The sequence below is a fragment of the Amblyraja radiata genome, chromosome 32, assembly GCF_010909765.2.
Source record: "Amblyraja radiata isolate CabotCenter1 chromosome 32, sAmbRad1.1.pri, whole genome shotgun sequence".
Lineage (NCBI taxonomy): Eukaryota > Metazoa > Chordata > Chondrichthyes > Rajiformes > Rajidae > Amblyraja > Amblyraja radiata.
In genome coordinates this window covers 19,543,731-19,566,235 of record NC_045987.1, presented here as the reverse complement: position 1 = coordinate 19,566,235, position 22,505 = coordinate 19,543,731, and the positions used below count along the sequence as shown (strand labels likewise).

The following is a 22,505-nucleotide window of genomic DNA, read 5'->3' as shown; positions in this document are numbered from 1 at the left end:
TGCAACACATCATACAGATTAAACTCTATCTGTCATTTCCCTGCACATATTCCCAATCGATCTATACCCTGGTGTGGCCTTTGACAATCTTCCTCACTATCCATAACTCTGCCAATTTTGGTGGTGCCTGCAAACTTACTAGTCACTGTACCTACATTTTTGGCCTAACATAAAAAAATAACAGAGGTTTCAGACTAAACCCCTGTTCAGTCAGAGTATCATCCCTCCATCACTAACTTCTGTATTAAGGACAAGCAACATTGCATCTAATCCACTGAGTCTCTATGGATCCCTTTCCACATGCCTTACTCTTCTGGATCAGCCTACCATGAAGTATCTTGTCTTCATAAATTGTCGTAAAGCATTCGACCAGATTCACTGCTCTTCCCTCATCATTTTTGCCACCTCATCAAAAAAGCTCACAGGTTTGTAAGACATGACTTCCTGAATCCCTGCACAGACATGCTGACTGGCCCCAGATGCGAGTAAATCCCATCCTTAATAATCTACTCAAATAAGTTCCCTACAACTAATTAAAAGCTAACTGTCCTATAGTTTCCAAGATTTTCCTATTTCTCTTCTTAAACAAGGAAACAATATTGACTATTCCCCAACCCTATGGGACCTCAGCAGTAGCTAAACAGGATACACAGGACTGTCAAAGCCCCAGCAATCGCCTCTCTCAATAGCCTTTGATGAATCTCAAACCTTAGGCACTTATGCTTTTTGTTCATCAAAAGAACCAACATGTCCTCTTTCTTTTACGATCCCTCTGTCTCCATCACAGGGGACAGACTATCGACTAACATCTACTGCAAATCCACTGACTCCCACAGCAAAGTTGATTACACCTCTTCCCAACCTGCCTCTTGCAGGGCGCAATCCTTTACTCTTAGTTTCTCTGTGTCCACCACATCGGCTTCCAAAATGTGGGTTTCCACTCTAGGACATGTGAGATGTCCTCCTTCAGTAAATGTGGATTTGCCCCTGTTGTTGTGAAGCCCACATCCAACCCACTCCCTTCACAGGTATTTAACTCTGCAACCATAGGAGATATAACACTTATCCCTTCACCACCCCTCTCGCTTCCTTCCAGGGACCCCAGCAACCCTTCACATGCACCTCCTTCAACCTTATCTATTGCATTTGGTGCTCCCGATGTGGCCTCCTTTACATCGGCGAGACCAAGCTTAGTCTGGGTGACTGCTTCGCCAAACACCTGCTCTCTGTCTGTCAAGGCCTACTAGTGCTCCAGGTGCTAACCATTTTAATTCCCCATCCCATACTGACCTTTGAGTCCTTGGCTTCTTCCATTGCTAGAGTAAGGCCAAATCAACTCCCTCTCCTAATCTATTGTAATTTACCAGGCTTTCGACTCTTTTTTCCAGTTTTATTCATCGGTCTCAAGAAGAGTCCCGATCTGAAACATCACATGTCCATTTCCTCCATAGTTGCTGCCTGACTCACTCTGTTCCTCCACCAGTTTGTTTTGCACAAGATTCCAGCATCAGCAGTTTTGTTGTGTCTCTCATATAGTACCTTGCCCACTTCCTCTGGTTCCATCCATAAATTTCCTCCTTCATCCCCAAATGATCCTACCCTGTCCCTAGCCATCCTCTTCTTATTAATGTATGTATAAAATGCCTTGGGATGCTCGTTAATCCTACACACCATGGACATTTCATGGTCCCTTTTAGTCCTCTCGATTCCCCATTGTTCTTTCCTGCTCCCTCTCAATTTCTCAAAGGCCCTGTTCACTTTTCAATTTCTTGCATATGCCTCTTTTGAACTAAAGTTATAACATCTCTTGCATCCAATGTTCAGCGAACATTGCCATTATTGCCTTTCAAAGGAAATCCGATCCTGAAGTCTGGTCCTAAATTTTGACCAGATAGCCTTTAAATGACTCCCATGTCACATGTAGACTTGCCCAATAACAATCAGTCCCGGTCAATTCTCCCTGGCTCCCCTCTTATTCAGTTGTAATTAGCCTTTCCCCAATTCCCACGGTCCAATGCAGCTGTGACATTCTCCTTAATCAGTCATGCAACTCCCGTTTTGAGTAAGATTTTTAAAAAAAGTGAATTACACGGGAATCTTTATTATTATCCTGTCATTTCTCAAACTTAGCCCAGACAGTAGCGTTATTGTGATAGCAATAAAAGTCCTATTTCTTGCAGAGATTACAATATTGGAAAAAATATCCATAATAAAGTGTACATTAGATTGCACATGTCAAAAGAAAATGTGTAACTGTGATACAATTATAGGAGCCTAACGATCCACCCAGTTACAATGTAATTGACGCGTGACTAAATATGTAACACTATATTTCTCAGTGCCACAGTTTCCCTACATCAACAAGCACATTTCCCCTAAATTTGAATGGAAGAAGCAGGATTTGAAATGCAAAGATACATTTCTACCAGTATTAATACATAATTAAAAAAACATACTTTTCCAATTCCTCTTGGGAGTGAGCAAAGGTACAATTGGCACCACGAGGACAACCTCCTTGTTGTCGAAGATCTCGGCACATGCTGGTTTTATATTTGCTGTTTGGCTGTGGCTGAAAACAACAAATGAACACTACTTTCATGGCTGTTTAATTCTGACTTTTGCTATAGGTTTTTTAAATTTACTGCAAAAAGTTCTCGATCAATGCTGATTAACAGTTACAGTTTGAAATGTTCACCATGAAATAATGGAAACTACATCTATCTACAGACGACTGTTGATGTGATACAATTTGTCATTTGTAAGAAAGCAATAGGTTGCAATAAGATTATAAAAATATAATAGAACTGAAAGCAATGAATGTAAAATTTGAGATTTTCCCATGAAATTCAATTTGAAGGCAAAAAACAATTGTGCACATTTTTAAACTGGTTTTGAATAACCAATTCTCTTCAGAATATTGGCCAGCTCTAACTGTTGACAATTATTTGGTTCATTTAAAACATTACTACATTACCAAAAAAAAGGCTTACTTGTGGTGCTTCATGACCTTTTTTACTGAAGTTCTGGATGAAATCCACAAGCCCATGAACAACTGTTTTTACAGCCACCATTGAATTCTCTAGTTGTTCCCATGTTGGAGCTGCAGCATCTTGAGAGAAAGACAGATAGCATTTATCCCTCTCTAGTTTCTAAAACAGCATGTTACATTGAAAACTTTGGTATTGTTGCTTCAGATTTATTTGACATTTTATAAGTTGTAAAATGCAGTTCTCCCTTCCCCACTTCATTCTGTTACATTCCCTTTCACCTCAGCATCTTGTGAATGCAGAAACTCACGCACATCTTGATGCATTCACAGTAATGTTTAGATTCGTAGGGGTTCATCTTGAGAAAAATAAAGTGCTAGGGTAACTCAACAGGTCAGATGGCATCAGTGGAGGAAATGGATAGACGACAGTTTGGGTAGGGACTGATTATTAAGACATTTCTTGAACTACATAGCCCAGCTAAACTATGGAGGATTTTTTTCTTCAACGAATAATTCTGATTCCACTGAAAGAATCATGCTCTAAAAGATTAACATTTACTAAAAATTGTGATCCTATTCAGATAAGAAACACAAGTCTTTTGCTATGTTGACACCAGAGGAATCTAAAATACTAAAAAATGTACGGTTTTGAAATAAACAAGTAGATTGTTGGAGCACTGGGCATAGTGTAATCGGGAATAAATTCAGTTAGTTACATCAATAATAAATTCCTTTCATACCTGGGTTTGGATCTATATTTGCTAATAGTTCAAGATGAGATCGAAGCCTGTTCAGATTGGCAGGATCAGTTGTCCGTTGCAGGACAATAGTCAATTCCTGCACACTCTTTGCAAAAGATTCGGGAGACTGGAGCTGCAGACAAAGAAAATAAAGACACTTCAAATAAATAGCTGACTCTGAAACTTTCCCTCCCAAGTCGTCAGCTGCTGTTTATAATTATCCTTCCCATAGGTTCTGCTCCTTCTCCTTCAAATTATCTGCCACCTTCCCACCAAAGCAGCTTTAGCTACTTAGCCTTAATTCTAATAAATAACAACATCTCAAGTCCCCCATGACTTCTCCAAATGCCTTCAACGTCTCCCAAATCAGAATCAATTTGTTCATATCTCTTGTTACCACTAACGACTTGCTCTATAGTTGTGATAAACATAGAAAATCTCTACTTGACCTTGAGCATCCACAATATTAAAATCACTCTACCATAGATCAATTTTGGCCGAAAAGTAGAAAGCAAATGGTAATATATCATCAAATTTTGAGTGATTGAAGAGCTTAGAGGTGCAGAACGATCTGGATGGCCTTATGTGTGATTTGTAAAAAGGCTGGTGTACAGAAATAGGAATTAGAAAAATCAACAAAATGTTATTGTTTATTATTAGGGGAACTGAATATAAAAGTAGTGAGGTTATGCTTGTTACATAGGGCAATGATGAAACCATATCAAAAGTACTGACTACAGTATTGGTCTCTTTATGCAAGGCTGTTAATGCATTGGAAGCTGTTCTGACGTTTATTAGCTTACTATCTGGAATGGGCAGGCTGTATGAGGAAGAGAGTTTGGATGGGCTAGGTTTGTATCAGCCAGAGTGATAGGAAGACTCGACTGTAACACAGATCCCAAGGGGTATTGCCTGGGTGGATGCGGCCAGCACATTTCCTCGTGAAAAAAAATGTAGACTGGGTGTGGGGTGTCACTGTTAACAAACAAGATGTCATCCATTTAAGACAGGTGGAGGTGAAACTCTTTCTCTAAAGGCAGTGGAACCAAGACCTTGGAAAATTTCAAGATATAGTTATACTCAAGGTGTTGGGTGATGATTGGTGTGAAAGATTACAGTAGCTAAATGGAATTGCAGAGTTGAGGTTATGCTCAAATCAGCCATCATCTTATTAAATTGAAGAGCACATTCAAGGGATTGAAAGGCCCGCTCCTGCTTCTAATTCATGTTTGTATTGGCAGCAGTGACTTTTGTTTCCAAAATAAACATGAATCAGGAGCACGTCGGCCTCCTGGAATTTCCTCCTTAAGTTTTGTTGACCAGAAGTCTTGTGAAGCATATTGCCAATAACATGCCAATTATATATCTAATGTGCTCCTCCCCCCCCCAGTAATACTTGCTCATTATGAATATCAATAAAAAATAATCTCAAAGTCATGCTTCTATTTCAAATACCTAACAATCAACATACAGGTAATAAAGATACTAGAATGATTCCCACTATAAAATAACACATGTGGACAGTTATTTATTGTTATACTACAGTACTACATTTGGAGTGCAATTGTATAAAGCTGATTAGGGATATCTGTAAATGCAGCTCTTTGCTATTTAAAATGCGGAGTTACTGATAACAATTGATACAAAAACAATCGAGATACTCAGCAGATCAGAGAGCACCTGAAGCGAGAACAAAGCTAAAGATTCCAGTGAATAGCTTTTCAGCAGTTATGCTTATCATTTTGTTTCCCTTCTCACAGAAGCTGCTGTATATACTGTTTACATTATTGGGCATTGATAAAATTAACTATTAAAACTGCACGCAATGTATTTTGTAATTCATATTAATACAAATGTTAACAATTAAATACAGATATATTCCAACACTTCTGATGTCTTCAAGCCCACAAACTCAATTTGTCTAGATCACCATCTTCCACCAGGACATTCCCTCCTAGAATGAATTTTGCCGGATTCGCCTCTACTATTGTTCTCCACCACATGGACAGACTTCTTATGGCACTACTTGCTATGTAGGCACTACTTACTATGTACTTGCTATACATAATCCATGGTTTTGGGAATCTCTCGAGTTCAAGCTATGCCTCTCTCTCAGTAGGACATATGGAACATGCCTCTGATCCCCTCCCTAACCTTTTTGAAATGGAGGACAAAAACAGCCATTTCCAACAGCAGTGCATTGGAAGATTTTGTCAACTTAGCTGGAAAAATACATCCTTAACAAGGTCCATCATAAACTTGGCATAGGGGAGAAGTATTATAACACTTCTTCCCTTCCTCAAATTTCACCATCTGTTCACCTTATCCAACATCTGTGAGAAGTAATCGACTGTGCTTTTTGCTTCTAAGAAATGTTAGTCTGTTCTCCCAGTTACCCTTCTCTCTTATATTTTGACAATACCAACCCCCCTTAACTTCATCCAAAGACTCTCTCTCACTAGATTCAAGGCCCTCAACCATGTTTTCCATTTCCTGCACTTACAATTTTTGCCCCACCGCCAACAATAAACTGAGGATATGAAAATCCATTAAATATTTACCTCGCACACCGCTCCCCACTCCACTTCCAGCAACGTAAAAATAAAGCCCTCCCTCCCTTGCATACCCTGCTTTACTTGTCTACCTTTATCAATGCTGGTGGGAGATGTGCATCATTTGGGAGGAAACCAAAGTAGCTGGTGGAAACCCATGCTGTCAGGGAGAGAACAGGAAAACTCCACACAGGCAGCACCAAAGGTCAGAATTGAATCTGGGTCCCTGAAATCGGGAGGCATCAGCAGTAACTGCCGTGCCACCATGCCACTCGTCTGCTGAGCACAATTATATCGATTTTTCCTTAAGTTTCCAAGGTAAAACATAGTATTAGCCACATCTTCTACAACAAACCTTATCAATGATGGACTGCATGTGTGATTTATGTGCCAAGTCTCCATACAAAAGGGAAGACCATTGTTCAGGGGAAATTCGAAGTCCTGCCTCCATGGCAATATGAACAATCTGTGCATCATGCTCCCTGCGCAAAGCTTCATAAGTACGAAATTCTTCTTTCAGTTGCATTAGAGAAGAATCTTCATCCCTTTTTGTAACCTAGAGAGAAACAATCTACAATGAATCATGCCTTTCCACATACATATCCATATGGCAGATGGCAGTTTAATATAGGATATGGCAAGATCATCTAACTTAAACCCAAGGAAGATGGGGCCTAATTTTCTATATGACAAGTAGTTTCCTAAATGAAATTGTGGATGACAGATTAAGGGCTCTAAAGAACAGTTCCGAAAACTAGTGCACAAGTTTTAAATGCTATTATTTTTATTAATAAGAATATACCAAACTTAATTGTCCTTTCATCATGATTCTAGCCATATACCCAGGTTCAGTTTCAGCCTGGAACATCGGTCCTCCGTAGAGGCAACTGTGGAGGCCTCAATAGGCCCGACTATGGGTGGACATTGGGGATGGGACTGGACTTTGTGCCTTCCCCCATAATGGGAACCATTGTGGGGGGATGTTTTTATGTTAAAGCTATTTATTATTGTTGTTTGTATTCTTTTTTATGTGCTGCATTGGCAAAAGGAATTTCACTACATCTAGGTGTATGTGACAATAAATCGACCTTTGAACCTTTGAGATTTAGAATAATCTGGCTTCATGTCTCATCAGAGATCTAGACGCAAAAATCAAAGCAGACATTCTTATGCAGTGACGACATCACTGGAAATACCGTTGTCTGTGATGGGATGTCAAACCAAAGCCACATTTGCTCTCTTGGGCTGATTAGTAGACAATTGATCCTCTGCTCAAAATTACTTAAAATGATTATCTATCTATTAACAAATTGTAGAGTTTAATGTGTTCAAATTATCACTCTGATTAGATCCTATTTGGGATTCTGTATCCCTTTCTGGTTGCATGCCTCGTGAAGGTCTTGAAGTAGGTTAAATTACAATCTGCACAGGCTAAATTCCCATTTGCTCCAAATTAGTTGCTTTCTTGAAGTTAATCCATTCTTATGTAGCGGGGACACCAGTATTACTCTATTTACAAGCAAACAAATAAAATAATCCCAAAGTCAAATTTAACATCAGGACATAAGAGAATGAAAAGTAAATTCATTTGAGAAAACATGAAAGCAGCAACAAACACATCAGGTGATTTTTCACTAACTTTCAATAAATTCCACTCACAAATGTTTACCTGATGAAGTCAACAATGTTTAAGTAATTAGTTACCAGAATACATACTAGGTTATGGAGGAATTAAACATTTCAGTGAAAGTCCTTGTTATAAATTAACCATATTGGTTAGCTTTCAGATACTAGCCATCATTTGACAGCAAGTCAAAACCAGATGCCACAACAGTTGAAGGTAGAAGATTTATTCCATAGGAGTCGGGAAAAAGAAAAACATGTAGAATATCATAGCAATGCATGAGAGCATTTCCATATGTTTCTATTGAAAGACAGAGACCGATCCTAAATTGGTCGCGAAGAATACATCAAATGCATTGTCCTCGTTGTCACTTCTGGTTATTGCCCCAAAATAAATTCTTGACATGCATGATTTTCCTTTATAAGAATCAATACTGTGCTGGTTATTCTTTGCCTTTCCAATGAAGGTTTATAGAGTCTCTCAAATAAAATTAAAAAATGTGCTTACCAAAGTGAAATTAACTGGCCTAACTTCATTCATCTCTTCCTCCTTTGTGAAACAACTGTCCATTAACAATCTTCTGCCACAAGTACTGTAGCCAGGGAGGAATTAAATTAAAGTGCTCAGAACATCTCCCTAGCTTTTTTAAAACTGCCCGAGATTTGCTCCATTCATGCATGTTGATTTAATTTTCAAAAACATACTGAACCCTTAATCTTACACTATGTTTCTCTCATCCATTATTTCACATTTTCTCTTGTTAATTACAACCTGTGTACCATCTCCTTCATTTGAGAACACAGCGCTAAACATTAAGAACCTTACCTACAAACAACATCGCCACTGTCATTATCTGTTTGGTCCCAGATATGACCTGCTCTTTATTTTAGAAAGATCGGAGGGTTTCCTTTGCCAATATTTTTCCAATGCAGTTTCTTTGCTTTCCTGATTTCCCATTTCAGCTCTACATTTTCTAGGTTTTCTGCTCTATTCTTCCTCAAGCCATCCTTCCTACTATTTGATGGTGAGCAAAGGATGCAACATTCAATTTGTGGCTTAATGGTCTAACCAGTGTTTTATTTATTTTTTTAAATCAAGATAATCTTCCTCCCATTGTACACTGGACTCTTAAAATCCTGGATCCCATTAGCTTTACAACTACTTTCGAAAGATGCACATACATATTCTGCAAACTTGTTAGAACAGTGCCACTTACTCTATTTTGTCTTTCTTATTTCTTTCAGCTAAACTGGCAGTGCTTTGTTTTAAAAAAGACACATGGATCCATTTGATGCACAAAGCTTTAACTAAATTGTGATTTTACAGAAAACATTCAGCCACAACTGCAATGTATTGACTCCGTCCAGCAAGCATTTCCTCACACGTTGATTCTCTCTGCTTTAGATAGCGGAGAGACAGCAGCAGAGCATGAGAAAGGACCAGATGGTAGATAAACATGCAGCGACCAGCAGCAGCAACCATGGGCTTGTGAATAACTGTAGAGAAGATTACGTGGAATTAGCCATCTCATTGGTGAGGGGCATTTGTGTGTGGATGGAATCTTTTCTCTGGGTTGGATCAGCTCAACCTTGGGGCTGCACTTTCCCCAGGCAAGTGCATGGGAAAGTAAAGTCCCACCCACCATGGCATCACCGGTGAGTGTCACTAGTGCAAATCCTAGTTCTTGCCAAGGAATTATGACATAGGGCTGAAAGAACAACAACTGAATCTCAACTGGAGTTGCAGGACAAAGATGTACAACATATTATTAGAAAGTGGTAAGGTAGATGAAGCTGTTAATCTTCGTCCCCTCCTCTGAAACAATAATTAAGTTAACATTATTTGTCCACAATTTTGCCCATTTTGTCTGCAGCTTCACCTTTACTTTAAGAACTTCTTCCTGCAATTTAAGATTTTATTGATGTTCAAATTCAGTTTGCTAAAATAATTCAAATAATTGACTTAACATTTAAATTTTTTCAAAAATTGCATTACACGTGGTAAACAGAATATTTTGCAAACCTGAATGCAATACCTTGAAACATGATGCACGGTACAAGAGTTGTACGACATGACCAATACTAGTTTTGGATGCCTGAGGAAACCGTGGTTCGAGTCTTTGAACAACAAAGAGAACCAGCACTTTCCTGGAGAGTGCTGACCCATCTTCTAATGCAAGCAAGACTAGTTTAAGAGCTTCTTCCTGCATAGCTGATAAAAGAATGGAAAACACAAAGATTATTATTTGGATATTACCAATATGTACATCATAAATGGCAATAGAAAAGGAATAATCCATCAACAGAAACATTAAAAAATTTCATGGGTGGCACAGTGGTGCAATGGGAGAGTAGCTTCCTTACTGCGCCAGGGACCCGGGTTCGATTCTGACTATGTGTGCTGTCAGTATGGTGTGTGCATGTTCTCCCTGTGACCGCATGGGTTTCCTCCGGGTGCTCTGGTTTCCCCCCACATTCCAAGAAAAATGCAGGTTTCTAGGTTAAATGACCTCTGTAAATTGTCCCTAGTGTGTGGGATAGAACTAGTGTACTGTTGCTCATTGGTTGGCACGGACCTGGTGGGCCAAAGGGCCTGTTTCCAAACTATAACTCTTAACTAAACGGTAATCTCCCTCCCACTAAAAAAGCAGTCTGTCCTCAAAAATACTGCAATCCAGCAGAAAACTCCCCACAAAACAATCATATGCAGTTAACAAACTTCTGCTACACGTCAAGCAGACATGATGGGCTACAATTTGTGACAAAATAATGGTATTCACCGTGTTTTATGTGTAAACAAAGCAATTTCATGTAAGGGTCACTGCGTGATTAAAAGCAAAAATGATCTCTTCAAAATGCAATATCCTGCCACTGGATTCACAAAAAGGGCAAATTGCTGATCGATTCACAGTGAACATGCTGAGAAAGGTGAAAAGTTACAGCAATTGCATTTTATACAGGTATACATGCCACAACTTTAAAACACAATCTGTTTTGCAGTCTTATTTAATCAAATTGGATGAGTATTCATTGACTCTAAAGGATGTGCTAATGATAAACCACATTTAAAACCCCTCTGTAGCAGAAATAAAATATTTCACACAAGCTTCCTCAATTTTTCAGTTTTAATTACTACCAGACCAAGTGGGACCCGTTGGGCCCCATTCCCCCAATGCAATTATCCACCACTCACCCGTTCCCCCAACGCAACCCGTTTCCACCACTCACCAGTTTCCCCCAACGCAATATTCCACCACTCACCCATAGCCCCCAACTGCGCAGGCGCGGCTCATTTCCCTTCATCCCCCAACACTCCCTCCCCCTCCTCTTCACCCTCCCTCTTCTCTCCCTTCTCCTCCTCCACTCCCTCCCTCTCCTCAGTCACTCCCTCCATAACCCTTCTCCCCTCCCTACCCCCCTTGAAGTCATTGTGAGGTGGGAGCTGCTGTTTTTTTTAAATGTAAATGAGATCCCATTGTGATGTAATTGTGGGGAGGAGCACTGCTGATGGGCAGTTTATGTAAATGAGATCCAATTGTGATGTCATAGCTGCTAACTGCCACTGCAGGTTCAAGTGATTTTTCTCAAAGTGGGGTTTTGTAAAGATTAAAATGTAAATAACTTGTAAAATATAACATAAATCTGAACGAAACTTGATAAAAACACACCACAGGACAATGGTGAGTAAGGTGGTCCAAATATTGTAGCGCTATCATGTGCCTTTTTGGCGTAGTTCCGGCAGCACATAGGCAGACACTCACACACACACACACAGACATAGAAACAAACAAGATGAAAGTTTTAGTAATATATATACTAGACCAAGGGAGACTCATTGGGTCCTTAACAGTCTTAATGTACAAAAGGATCTTGGACTCTCAAGTCCACAGCTCGCCAAAAGTAGCACAAGTAGATAGAATGGTAAAGAAAGCATATGGCATGCTTGCCTTTGTCAGTTGGGGATTGGGTATAAGAGTCAGGAAGTCATTTTGCAGTTTTATAAAATCGGTCAGGCCACATTTGGACAGCAAACCCGTGTTATAATGGACCACAATGGAAGGAATGAAGTTTGTTATTGCCGATTGTCCACTATAACCGAGTGCGGGATTAAAGAGTAATAGAGTATCATCGTACAAGTAGTAGAAACAAAGAACTGCAGATGCTGGTTAATACACAAAAACACACAAACTATTGGAGTAAATCAGCAGGTCAGACAGCATCTCTGGAGAACATGGATAGGTGACGTTTTGGGTCAAAACCCTTCCTCAAACACTTGGTCTAGAACAGAGGTTCAAGAAGTAACTGCAGATGCTGGAAAATCGAAGGTAGACAAAAGTGCTGGAGAAACTTAGGGGGTGCGGCAGCATCTATGGAGCGAAGGAAATGGGCAACGTTTTGGGCCGAAACCCTTCTTCAGACTGAGAACAGAACATAGCCTGGAATCCCAGTGAGTTGACGTCCCTGGCCTGCTGGCAGCCGGGGAGAGGCAAGGATCGGCGTAATCATTGGTCGCAGCCCGCGAGCGGCCGGAGTGTAGGTAAGGGTTGGTGGTGGTGGTGGCATCAGGAAGCAACCGAGGAAGCTGTGTGGGCCAGGCATGGCAGTAGAAGGTCCAGCCTGGAAAAAGCTGGCAAGGCGATGCAAGCTGGTGTCTGCAGCCCGGCCTGGCGGTGAAGGTCGGTAGGGCCAGGGTGGCAGTGCGGGGCCGGGGTGGCGTTAGCAGCCGTCCTGGTGGTGAAGTCAGTAGTTCTATCTGCTACAACCAAAATTAGTTAAAAAGAGGTTTGTAACAATGTGGATTTACTGTATTGTGTGTAGTTGTGAGTTTATGAGAGGATACAGGTTTACCAGGATGCTGCCTTGGGTTAGAGGATTTTAGCTACAAGGTTGAGCAAACTTGGATTGTTTTCTCTGGAATGTCGAAGGCTGAGGGGAGATGTGATATAAACTTATAAAATTATGAGAGGCATAGACAGGCTAGATTCAGAATCCTTTTTCCTGGGAATATACTGAGGGCATAGCATTAAGCAAGAGTAGTAAATTTTAAAGTAGATGTGCGGGGCTTTTAAGAAAAAACACTGTGGTAGGTGCCTGCAATGTGATGTCAAATGAGGTGGTTGAAGGAAATACAATAGTGGCCTTAAAGAGGCTTTTAGATAGGCACATAACATGCAGGGAATGAAAGGATAATGAGCAGTCAGAATGGATTAATTTAATTTGGCAATGTGGTTGATACAGACATCGTGGGCTGAAGCGCCTATTTCTGCATTGTAATGATCCGTGTATATAGTTGTAGGACAGCACAAGGTAAAAATAATAAATTAACATAATTTTGAACCAAGGGAGATTAAAAACAAGAGGACATTGTGTTCAGGTGAGAGGAAGGAGTTTTAACAGGGATTTACAAAGCGGATTTGAGGCTAAACTTGTTTATACAATGTAGTTGATATCTGAACTCATTGCCAGAGGAGGTGGTGAGGTCAGATATTATCAATATGTTGAAGAGACATTTAGACTGGAAAATAACTAGCCAAGGCTTAGAAGGATATTGACATAATGCCAGCTAATAGGATTAGTGCAGATGGGCAAAAACGTCGGTATTGACATGCTGGGCCAATGGGCCCATGTCTGTGCTGTGCAACCCTGCAACTCTATAAACAGTAGCATTTTAAACAAATGTTCACTGAAATTACAATTGCCTTCATAATTATCTTTATCCTATTTCTTACCTGGTCCCAAAAATTGGCAACCTCTGGCCCGGACGGCAGCCCACAAATTGGCAGACAGCTGCTGGGGGTTCTGATGCTGCAGAATGAGTTCTGTAACCGTTCTTTCCCCAAGTGATCTTGCTGCCCTCATTGCTCGCACACGTCCTTCCTCCTCTACCAACTGACAGTTAACCAGGGTAACTAGTTTTCGTTGCATTGGTCTGCTCAGTGCACTCTGATTTAAACTTGCAACACCTGAACAGAGCAAAATTACAAAGTATTTACATAAGTATTAAGACTCATGCATACCCGAACTTCAACTGTTATTGTAATAGAGTATTATACAAGACAAAATAATTCAATTGTCCAAATCTAAGCATTTTCTTATATGAAACCTACAAAACATTAGCCCAATTATGAATTTGAAGCAGCAATCACAAAATATAGTTATATTTGCAGCATAACATACAAAGGGAAGGATTTCCACTAAAATCAGTGCGAAATGTTTAAACAAATTGCTAGACTATACAAGTGGGCATATATAACCATATTTTTTGCTACAAGTGGAATATAAATTCTACAGAAAAAGTATTAGTCAAAAATATTGACACTTACATAAAATTAAATTATAACTGCAAATATCTTGCTTTTTCCTCACTTATTATTATTTCATTTTAAATGAGGCATCACAACATATGCTGACAGCACTGGATGAGAGTATCAAGAAGTCATTAAAAAGGTGTTGCATCTCCTGTTAATGTGTATGGTGGTTTATTCGATGGACTGCAAGGAAATTATTCAAATTGTATTTGAAGAACTGCAAATGGGGATCCTGGTGATCTAAAGTTGGTCACCTAGATCCCTGTTGCCATCATTAGGAAGTTAGAGGGTTTTAAGACAGCCAGAATGTTAGCCCTAAAATACTTTAGTTTTGTTGAGATTGAATTGGAAGATAGGATAGTTAGACTTAGGGAATTCAACGGTCTCAAGAATTACTGGGTGTGACACTCGTTATACCTGTTGATGATTGAAGTAATAACAGCGGAGAGTGTAACCGCTTTGGAGAGAGGACAAGTTTCATCGATGGGCCAGTATGGTTTTGCAGTGGCTTACGTAAGAGAAATCCACACTGTAATAGTTGGATTGAGAGGTTTGATAAGTTTTTTAAATCAAACTTTGTTATCAAGAGCGAACGAAGAACGTATCCTGTCACATGTAGTCTTGCTACAGCAAGACTAATAATGAATAAATTCTGTAGGCAATATCGTTTGGTAAATGGTGACAAGTGTCAAGCTGGTGTCCTGCAATGAAGATGGTGCGAATAAAGATATACAATCAAATTTTCGGATTCTCTATAACAATGCAGTGCAGTATGACTGGGTTTTTTTTTTTGTTTAATGGAACTAAGATTCCATGCCCCTCACAATTTTGTGCACCTTAAAGTTCACCCTTCAGTCTCCTATACTCCATAGAGGAGTCCCAGCCTATCCAACCTCTCCCTGCAACTTAAGCTTGCAAGCCCAGGTATTATCCTGGTGGATCTCTTCTGCATCTTTCCAATTTAATGACACGCTTGCTCTTGCTGGGCAACCTGAAGTGCGCATTGTACTTCAATTGTAATCTCACCAACTAGTACATCTTCCTGAGGATGTCCCAACCTTTGTACTCAGTACCCTTCCCAATGAAGGCAAGCATGTATTGCCCATCTCTCACCATGTTTCTGATATGGCTATTATCAGTTATGGAGGGAACAAATGGTAGGTAGACGGGGGCCAATGAAATAGACTGTTCTGCACAGATTGGTGCAGTTTCTTCAGAGTTGCTGGTGTTGCACTCATCCACCAATTATAAAGTATTCCATCCCATTGTTTCTGGATCTTGTAGAAGATAGGTAAGCTTTTGGGTGTCCAACGATGACCCCAATAATCTGGATGGTAGGGTCTTGGTAATAGTAATGGCATTGAATGTTATTAATTCATTTTCTAAGTTGAATTGCATGTTATTCAGCAAACATTTTCACTTGATTAAAAAAGCAGTCAAATTCTAAAGATTCCCTGTCCCTTAGAAGGAAGTAAAACCAAAGGCACTGGCCGTTTTCCAAATCTCTTTGGCCACAGAGTATTGGAAGACTGCCAAGTGGTGCCATTCTTTGAAAAATAAACAGGTAATTAGGTCCAATCACCTTAGCAATAGCCAAATTATTGCCTCAGGTTTTCATAAGTTCATAAGTGACAGGAGCAGATTTAGGCCATTCGGCCCATCAAGTCTACAGCGCCGCTTAATCATGGCTGATCTATCTTTCCCTCTTACCCCCTTTCTCCTACCTTCTCCCCATAACCCCCGACACCCTTACTAATCAAGATTTTATCTATCTCGGCCTTAAAAATATCCATTGACTTGGCCTCCACAGCCTTCTGTGGCAATGAATTCCACAGATTCACCACCCTGACTAAAAAAATTCCTCCTCATCTCCTTCCTAAAAAAACATCCTTTAATTCTGAGGCTATGACCTCTGGTCCTAGACACTAATGGAAACATCCTCTCCACATCCGCTCTGTACAAGCCTTTCACTATTCGACGTTTCATTGTTTTGCAGGGAAATGTTGGCAGCTGGCAAGTTTGCGATTTTCAAAAGAAAAAGGAAATCCCCAAAATCTCAAAACTATTGTAAACAGCAGATTGAATTTGCACACATGTTGGATGCTGGACATCATGGAATCCACCGAGGAAGTAAAACGTTGAGGTATCCTCCACCACTGATTGAGAATCCACTTGAAATACCCCGTTAATTCAGTCTGATGGTCTTCAGTATTTGTTAATGCAAACAATTAAAAATAACACGTTAGGTTAAAGAGTTGAAGATATTTTTCAAAAATGAATTTCCTTTTTATTTAGTTTCAATGACACCATCTTCGAATGTTTTTGAGTTTAAATTTTTGACAGCTTTGGACAGCAGAAAGGGAAGTATTTTGTCAGCAGCCAATTGTTTGTTCTAACTATATTGAGAGGGGAGATTGTTCTGACCTTACCCTGGACTGAATAAATTTACAGTGCGGAAGATCTCATTTCCACACAGGGTTCACCCACCAACTGAAGAATTTATTTCTCTCCATAGCATTCTGTGTGTGGAACCTACATAAGCAAACTACTGACCCGGCAAACTCTGATCCATGGAAAACAAATTCAGAAGGACGGTACAAAAATATTTAGGAAAAACAAAGTTTAACTGAGATCAATCAGCATGGATTTGGCGAGGAAAAACCAAGAGACAATGCATCTGTCTGTATTGCAGGATTTCAGTGGCGAAGGTCAATAACTCCAAGTTCAGGCTCATATACATTTCTGATGATCTGTCCTGGTCCCAGCATTTGATTCAATTACAAAGAATGCTCACCAACACTTCCTCAGAAGTTTGAGGAGATTTGTCACGTTGCTGAATACTGTTGAACTTCTACAGGTGTACAGTGGAGAACATACCGACGGGTTACATCACAGCTTCATTAGGTAACTCCAATGTTTAAGATTGAAGGCGGCTACATAAAGTGGTGGACATGGTCCAGTACATCACTGGCATTGACTTCCCCACCAAAGGAATCCACAGGAAGTACTGTGCCAAGAAGGCAACTAATGTTAAAGATCCAGACCCACCTGGTCACGTTCTCATCTTGTTGCTACCATTGCCTGAGAACTGTTACCTCCAGCAGACTCTTTAACAACACTGCACAATACTACCTCAGCACCAAACTTGGCTTGCACTATCATAATCCGGTTTACCTACATTAATTAATAATATCTGTTGTGTGGTTGCATTTAATATGTCCGTAAAGGTTCAAAGGCCTGCTAATTGTCATGTGTACAAATTAAGGTACAGTGAAACTCAAATTACCATATAGCCATACTAAAAAAAAGCAACAAGACACGACTACATAAAAGTCAACATAAACATCCACCACAGCAGATTCCCCACAGTGATGGAAGGCAATAAAGTCTAATCTTCTTCCTCTTTATTCTTCCGCAGTCGGGGCAGTTGAACCACCCGCAGTCAGAGCGATCGAAGCTCCCGCAGGCGGCGATCAAAGCCCCTGCGTCGGGGCGATCGAAGCTCCTGCGTCTCGGTGTTCGAAGCTCCCACGGCTTGGAGCTCCCAAAGTCGGTCTCTAACCATGGACCACAAGCTCCACGATGTGAAAGTCCGCAGGCTCCCGCGGTTGGAGCTCCCAAAATCGGTCTCCAGCAGAGGCCGCCAGCTCCACGATGTTAGGATGGAGATACAATACAGGAAAAAAATTGCATCTCTGTCGAGGTAAGAGATTAAAAAATCGTTTTCCCCAATCTGCCACTCCACCCCACATAAAACAAGCTAAAGACATACATTTAACACATACTAAAAACAACAAAGAAGGAAGACGAGACAGACTGTTGGCGAGGCGGCCATTGTGGGCACCACCCGATGGTAAAGCTGCAGCAAGTAAGAATCTATGTGTTCCGATCATGGTATATATGACTATTAAACACTCCTGACTTTTAATACATTTGGTGTCGATTTTTAGCAACATATTTGACATAACTGTCATCAGAAGAGTGAAATCCAAGGAAAGGTGAATGGTTGGATTTTAAATCGGCTCAATAGCAACATGGCTAAAAACAGTCATTGCTTTTACGGCTGCAAGTGCACAGTTCTGAGTGGCATGTCCTTTAGTTTTTATGGTGTAGATCAATGGTTTGGACTTGAATGCAGGAATGTAGGTAGACAATTCAGAAATTTGCAATTGTTACCAAAATGACAAATAGTGATCAACAAAGTTGTAGTGTGCAAAACAAAAAGACTTCAATGAAACGCTCAGAGGCACTAAAGGAGTGACCAATGAAAGAGGGAGATTGAGATGAAACCCACATGTTTATTTGTTTTATCTAATTGCCCTAATTTGAACAATAATAAAAAAGGATTAAATATTTTAAATTGGTTACTTCCATTTTGAAAATAATGGCATTTTGATTACATATTTACAAAATTGATTTTAAAATTGTATCGATGAATCCACTACATACATGAATGTGCTGAATATTTTCCATTTAACTGATTATTCATCTTTCCTAAGGGACACTTTCCCTTCTAGATACTCTAGTCTATTCGGCCATCTCCTCCAATACCTACTCCATTTCTCATACAACCACATGTGCAGCAACATCTGCCCTTTTCCACCATTCAAAGACCCAAACACACTTTTCAGATAAATCAACAACATCGGTTTACTACTCTCAATTCAATATACTGGATCTAGTGCTCATAATATGGTAAGTCTGTTAACCGGAACTTCCATTTCCTTGTCATTTTAATTTTACATCTGATTTCCATTCCTTCGGTCCTTGGTCACCCTCTATTCAAATACCATGAACAGTACCTCAATTTTTTTACTAGCCTTCCAGATTCAATATAGTTCAAAAGTTTACGATTTGCTGTATTTTCCTTTAGTAATTTCTGATAAATATTCCTCCATTTATACCATGCACCCTAATGGCCTTATGATCCTTTACTGATCTCTGTACCACCTTCTTACATCTTGCATGACCATTCCTTTTATCATTTATTATTTTCTTCCATCCAGCCTCTTTAATTTCCCCTTTCCCAGCATCTGTAAACATTTTCATTTCCAACTTTTTCCAGTTTCAATAAATCAGTTTGATTCCTATCAGTGTTTTACACTTCAAAATGAAATGTTTTCCTGCCACCTAAAGATATAAAATGCAAGCGGAGAAGAAATATTACAAGTACCATCTTAACACTACCTACCCTTGCCTCCACTAAGAGGTTTCAAGTAGAGTGCCAGCTCTTCCACACACTTCTTTGCAACCTCGTAATGTTTATTTTCAGCCAAGTTACTCAGGTTCACAGTCTGCTGGTCTGGGACCTAGGTGCAGTCAAAATATTTACAAATATTTAAAAAAATTGTCAAGACAAGTAGTAATTTTTTTTAGCAATGCACATGGAAAAGCATTGGAAATTATCCAACACATCAAAAATTAACAGCAAGAACAGTGTTGTTGCCAAAAAGTTTGATTGACAGAATAATGCATTTATGTATTACTATTAGACTGCAATGGATTGAAGCAACCAAGCTACAGGGCTGAATACAGATCTCCCAAAGTGAATTAATTGGTGTAAAGGCCATGTGATAACTGCAAAGCCCCCACCGCCCCCCCTCTACCTTTTTTTTTTTAAAGAGCAAAAGCAGGATAATACCTCAAACTAATACAACAGTGAATAGAATTCCTGCATTTTGGGTTTATCTGGTTACTGTTCAATTTGATATGATTTTTTAAAAAGTAACAACTTCCCCTATATTTGCCTTAATATAGCAAAAGGTCCCTCGGCTTTTCCTGGGAGCTTTAACAAACGAAAAATGATGCCAAGCCATAACAGGATACATTCGAACAGTTGACCATAAATTTAAGGGGACAAGATTTTCCTTTAGTTTCTTAGTGGAAGAAAGTGGAAAGATGTTGAAATGAAAGATTGCAGATAGCTTAGAGGGTTACAAGGATAAAAATTACAAATATAGGAAGGGGGTGACATTGAAAATATGGCTAAGGATTTTAAAACCAAATTTTAATTTTATCACATAAGATAGACTCAGCGGGGCAGCCAGCATCTCTAGTCAATCTCAATCAGTTATAGTTGAAGGGAGCATTAAAATGTGAACAGCAGTTTTGGATAATCTTATTAATAGAGAATAGAATGAGAAATCTTGGCACATGGACTGGATCCCATGTTAATTAATTAAATTTACGGATATTACTCGATAAGAGATCATACTTAAGTTAAATGCTAACTTTTATGACTTGCTCATGATAAAGATATTTATTTAGATTTTCCTGAACAAACAACAAATATCATGGCTCAAAATTCAGCTGATACCCAAACATGAGAAATCTTATAACAAAAATGTCCTCAATAATCTTAATTCCTTGACATTTAAATATTCGTCATGAATATTGAATGATAATATAATAGCAGTCACATGCGGAATGATAATTACTGTAGTGTACAATTTCATTTAGCTTCCCACTTTCGATACAAATACTCTTTATGAAGCACTTTTTTTGCTGACACAAAGCAGGATTTTAAGAAAGACTAATCTGCAATAATGTAATTAGAAATAAAAAGGAGCCTTGAACAAAGTGGTTATTTCAAACAATTGTCGTCATTCTGCATTTCCATTGCAACAAAATCCCCCAACCAGAAATTATTAAACAATTTCTTTCAACCCTGACAACCCTGGCAAAGGAATTACATCAGTTTGACCTTGTGAACAAGATGACTCTGGATTGGTTACACCATAACAAACATTTATACCCCCATGTGATGCATTGTATTAGGAACATTATTCCCGATCCCAAACATAATAATTTGGTCAACTCCAAATTTGAACAATTATGTATCCAAAGGTTGGTTTAATCAGATAAGTAAAACTATAAACACTTATTGGTAAATAAAAATATTCTCATGTGGAATTTAATGATGCATGAGAGTCTTTAGCTGCAAATGTCAATTCTAAAAGATACATAAAATAACCTGAATAAAACAAAAATGTACCTGTGCGCCAACTAACTGCAGAAGTGCAAAATTCACAGGAAGAACATTGATGTCTGTGTTGATAGCAGTCTGGTCAAAGGGACATGCCTTCCGGTGTAGTTTGTTCAGGCAGGTTTTGCAGACAGTATGCCCACAGCCCAAACTAATTGGTTTGTGCACATTCTCATCAAACTCATTGTAGCAGATGGGACAGGAGAGGAATTCTGTCCACTGCGATGCTTGTACAGGCATTCTGAAAGTTGTTCTTGATTTCGTTTCAGTGCTAATGGTTGACTAGCATAGCGCTAGTGGACTGTCAGAGATTTAGACAGCTGTAAGGAAATAAAACAAGCAATTAACAAAAAAATTATACTTGGTATACAATCACCTAAATCTCTCACATGTCATTAATCACTATTTTTTTAATAATCACATTTCATTTTTTCATGTATATTTATTCGTATACAAAACTTTAGAAATCTTAGGAACATGGATTTTATAAATGTTAAACATAATCTACAATGGGGCTGATAATTAACATAGGCAATAGTCACTTTTTGAATGCACTAAGAACCTTTCAAAGAACACAAATTAAATTAAATAACCTATCAAAGCCCATTCTTGCATGTAAAAATGGCCCAAGCAACTATTACCCTATATCATGACTGCAGCAGCACCAAATAAATATATCACTGCCAGCCCACAGGTTTAGCAGCATTGAACCTGGCTATATTTATTTCACAAAATCTTTGTGCAAAGAAAATTAAGTATGTAATTATTTATTTTCTGAACAAGGTACGAGGCTAAAGAATATTGTTTACTTATTTCTGCAGTAGAATACTTTGAATCTCATATTCTCAGCAAGTACCGATAGTCAATTTCTCCCAATATTTCATTACACTCTACACATTCTAAGAAATGTTAAAACTCCAACTGCTTATGGATCTAAATAAATGGCGCTAGTTTACAGAAAAAAATAAAAAATTCCTATGGCAGATATCATAATACAAGCTAACAACCGAATCATTGATCATAGTACAGTGCCGGAAAAAAAGTTATCAGCAAAAATTATTTTCATATTTCAGGTTTTTATTAAACTGGCTGTCAGAAACTAGGTGCCATTAACAACCAGCTACAATTGTGGCATCTCTTCCAACTAAGCACAAGCTGCTCAATGCCATCTACTGCAGGGGTCAGCAACCTTGTTCTGCATAAGGACCCGGACGCATGTCTGTGAGTGGATGGCGGGCCACATCTATCACGTGTACACATGCATCCTGCCCTGGATGGCAGGCATCAAATCACGTGTTCACAGGTAGA

General features: G+C 39.2%; 1 protein-coding gene across 7 annotated transcripts in view; it reads right to left on the bottom strand.

The window, feature by feature from the left end:
• rc3h2 (ring finger and CCCH-type domains 2) overlaps positions 1 to 22,505 on the bottom strand; it is a 94,963-nt gene that overhangs the window by 41,477 nt on the left and 30,981 nt on the right. For all 7 annotated transcript variants that reach the window (XR_004416644.1, XM_033048959.1, XM_033048955.1 and 4 more), the window contains 8 exons: positions 21,207 to 21,517; positions 19,404 to 19,521; positions 13,634 to 13,867; positions 9,941 to 10,116; positions 6,637 to 6,837; positions 3,730 to 3,862; positions 2,991 to 3,109; positions 2,457 to 2,569 (listed from right to left, as the gene is read on the bottom strand). Coding sequence is in view for 6 of the 7 variants with exons in the window: in XM_033048959.1 (XP_032904850.1) it covers positions 2,457 to 2,569; positions 2,991 to 3,109; positions 3,730 to 3,862; positions 6,637 to 6,837; positions 9,941 to 10,116; positions 13,634 to 13,867; positions 19,404 to 19,521; positions 21,207 to 21,437 (1,325 nt within the window). In the remaining variant the exon portion in view is untranslated. The remainder of the gene's footprint in view (positions 1 to 2,456; positions 2,570 to 2,990; positions 3,110 to 3,729; positions 3,863 to 6,636; positions 6,838 to 9,940; positions 10,117 to 13,633; positions 13,868 to 19,403; positions 19,522 to 21,206; positions 21,518 to 22,505) is intronic.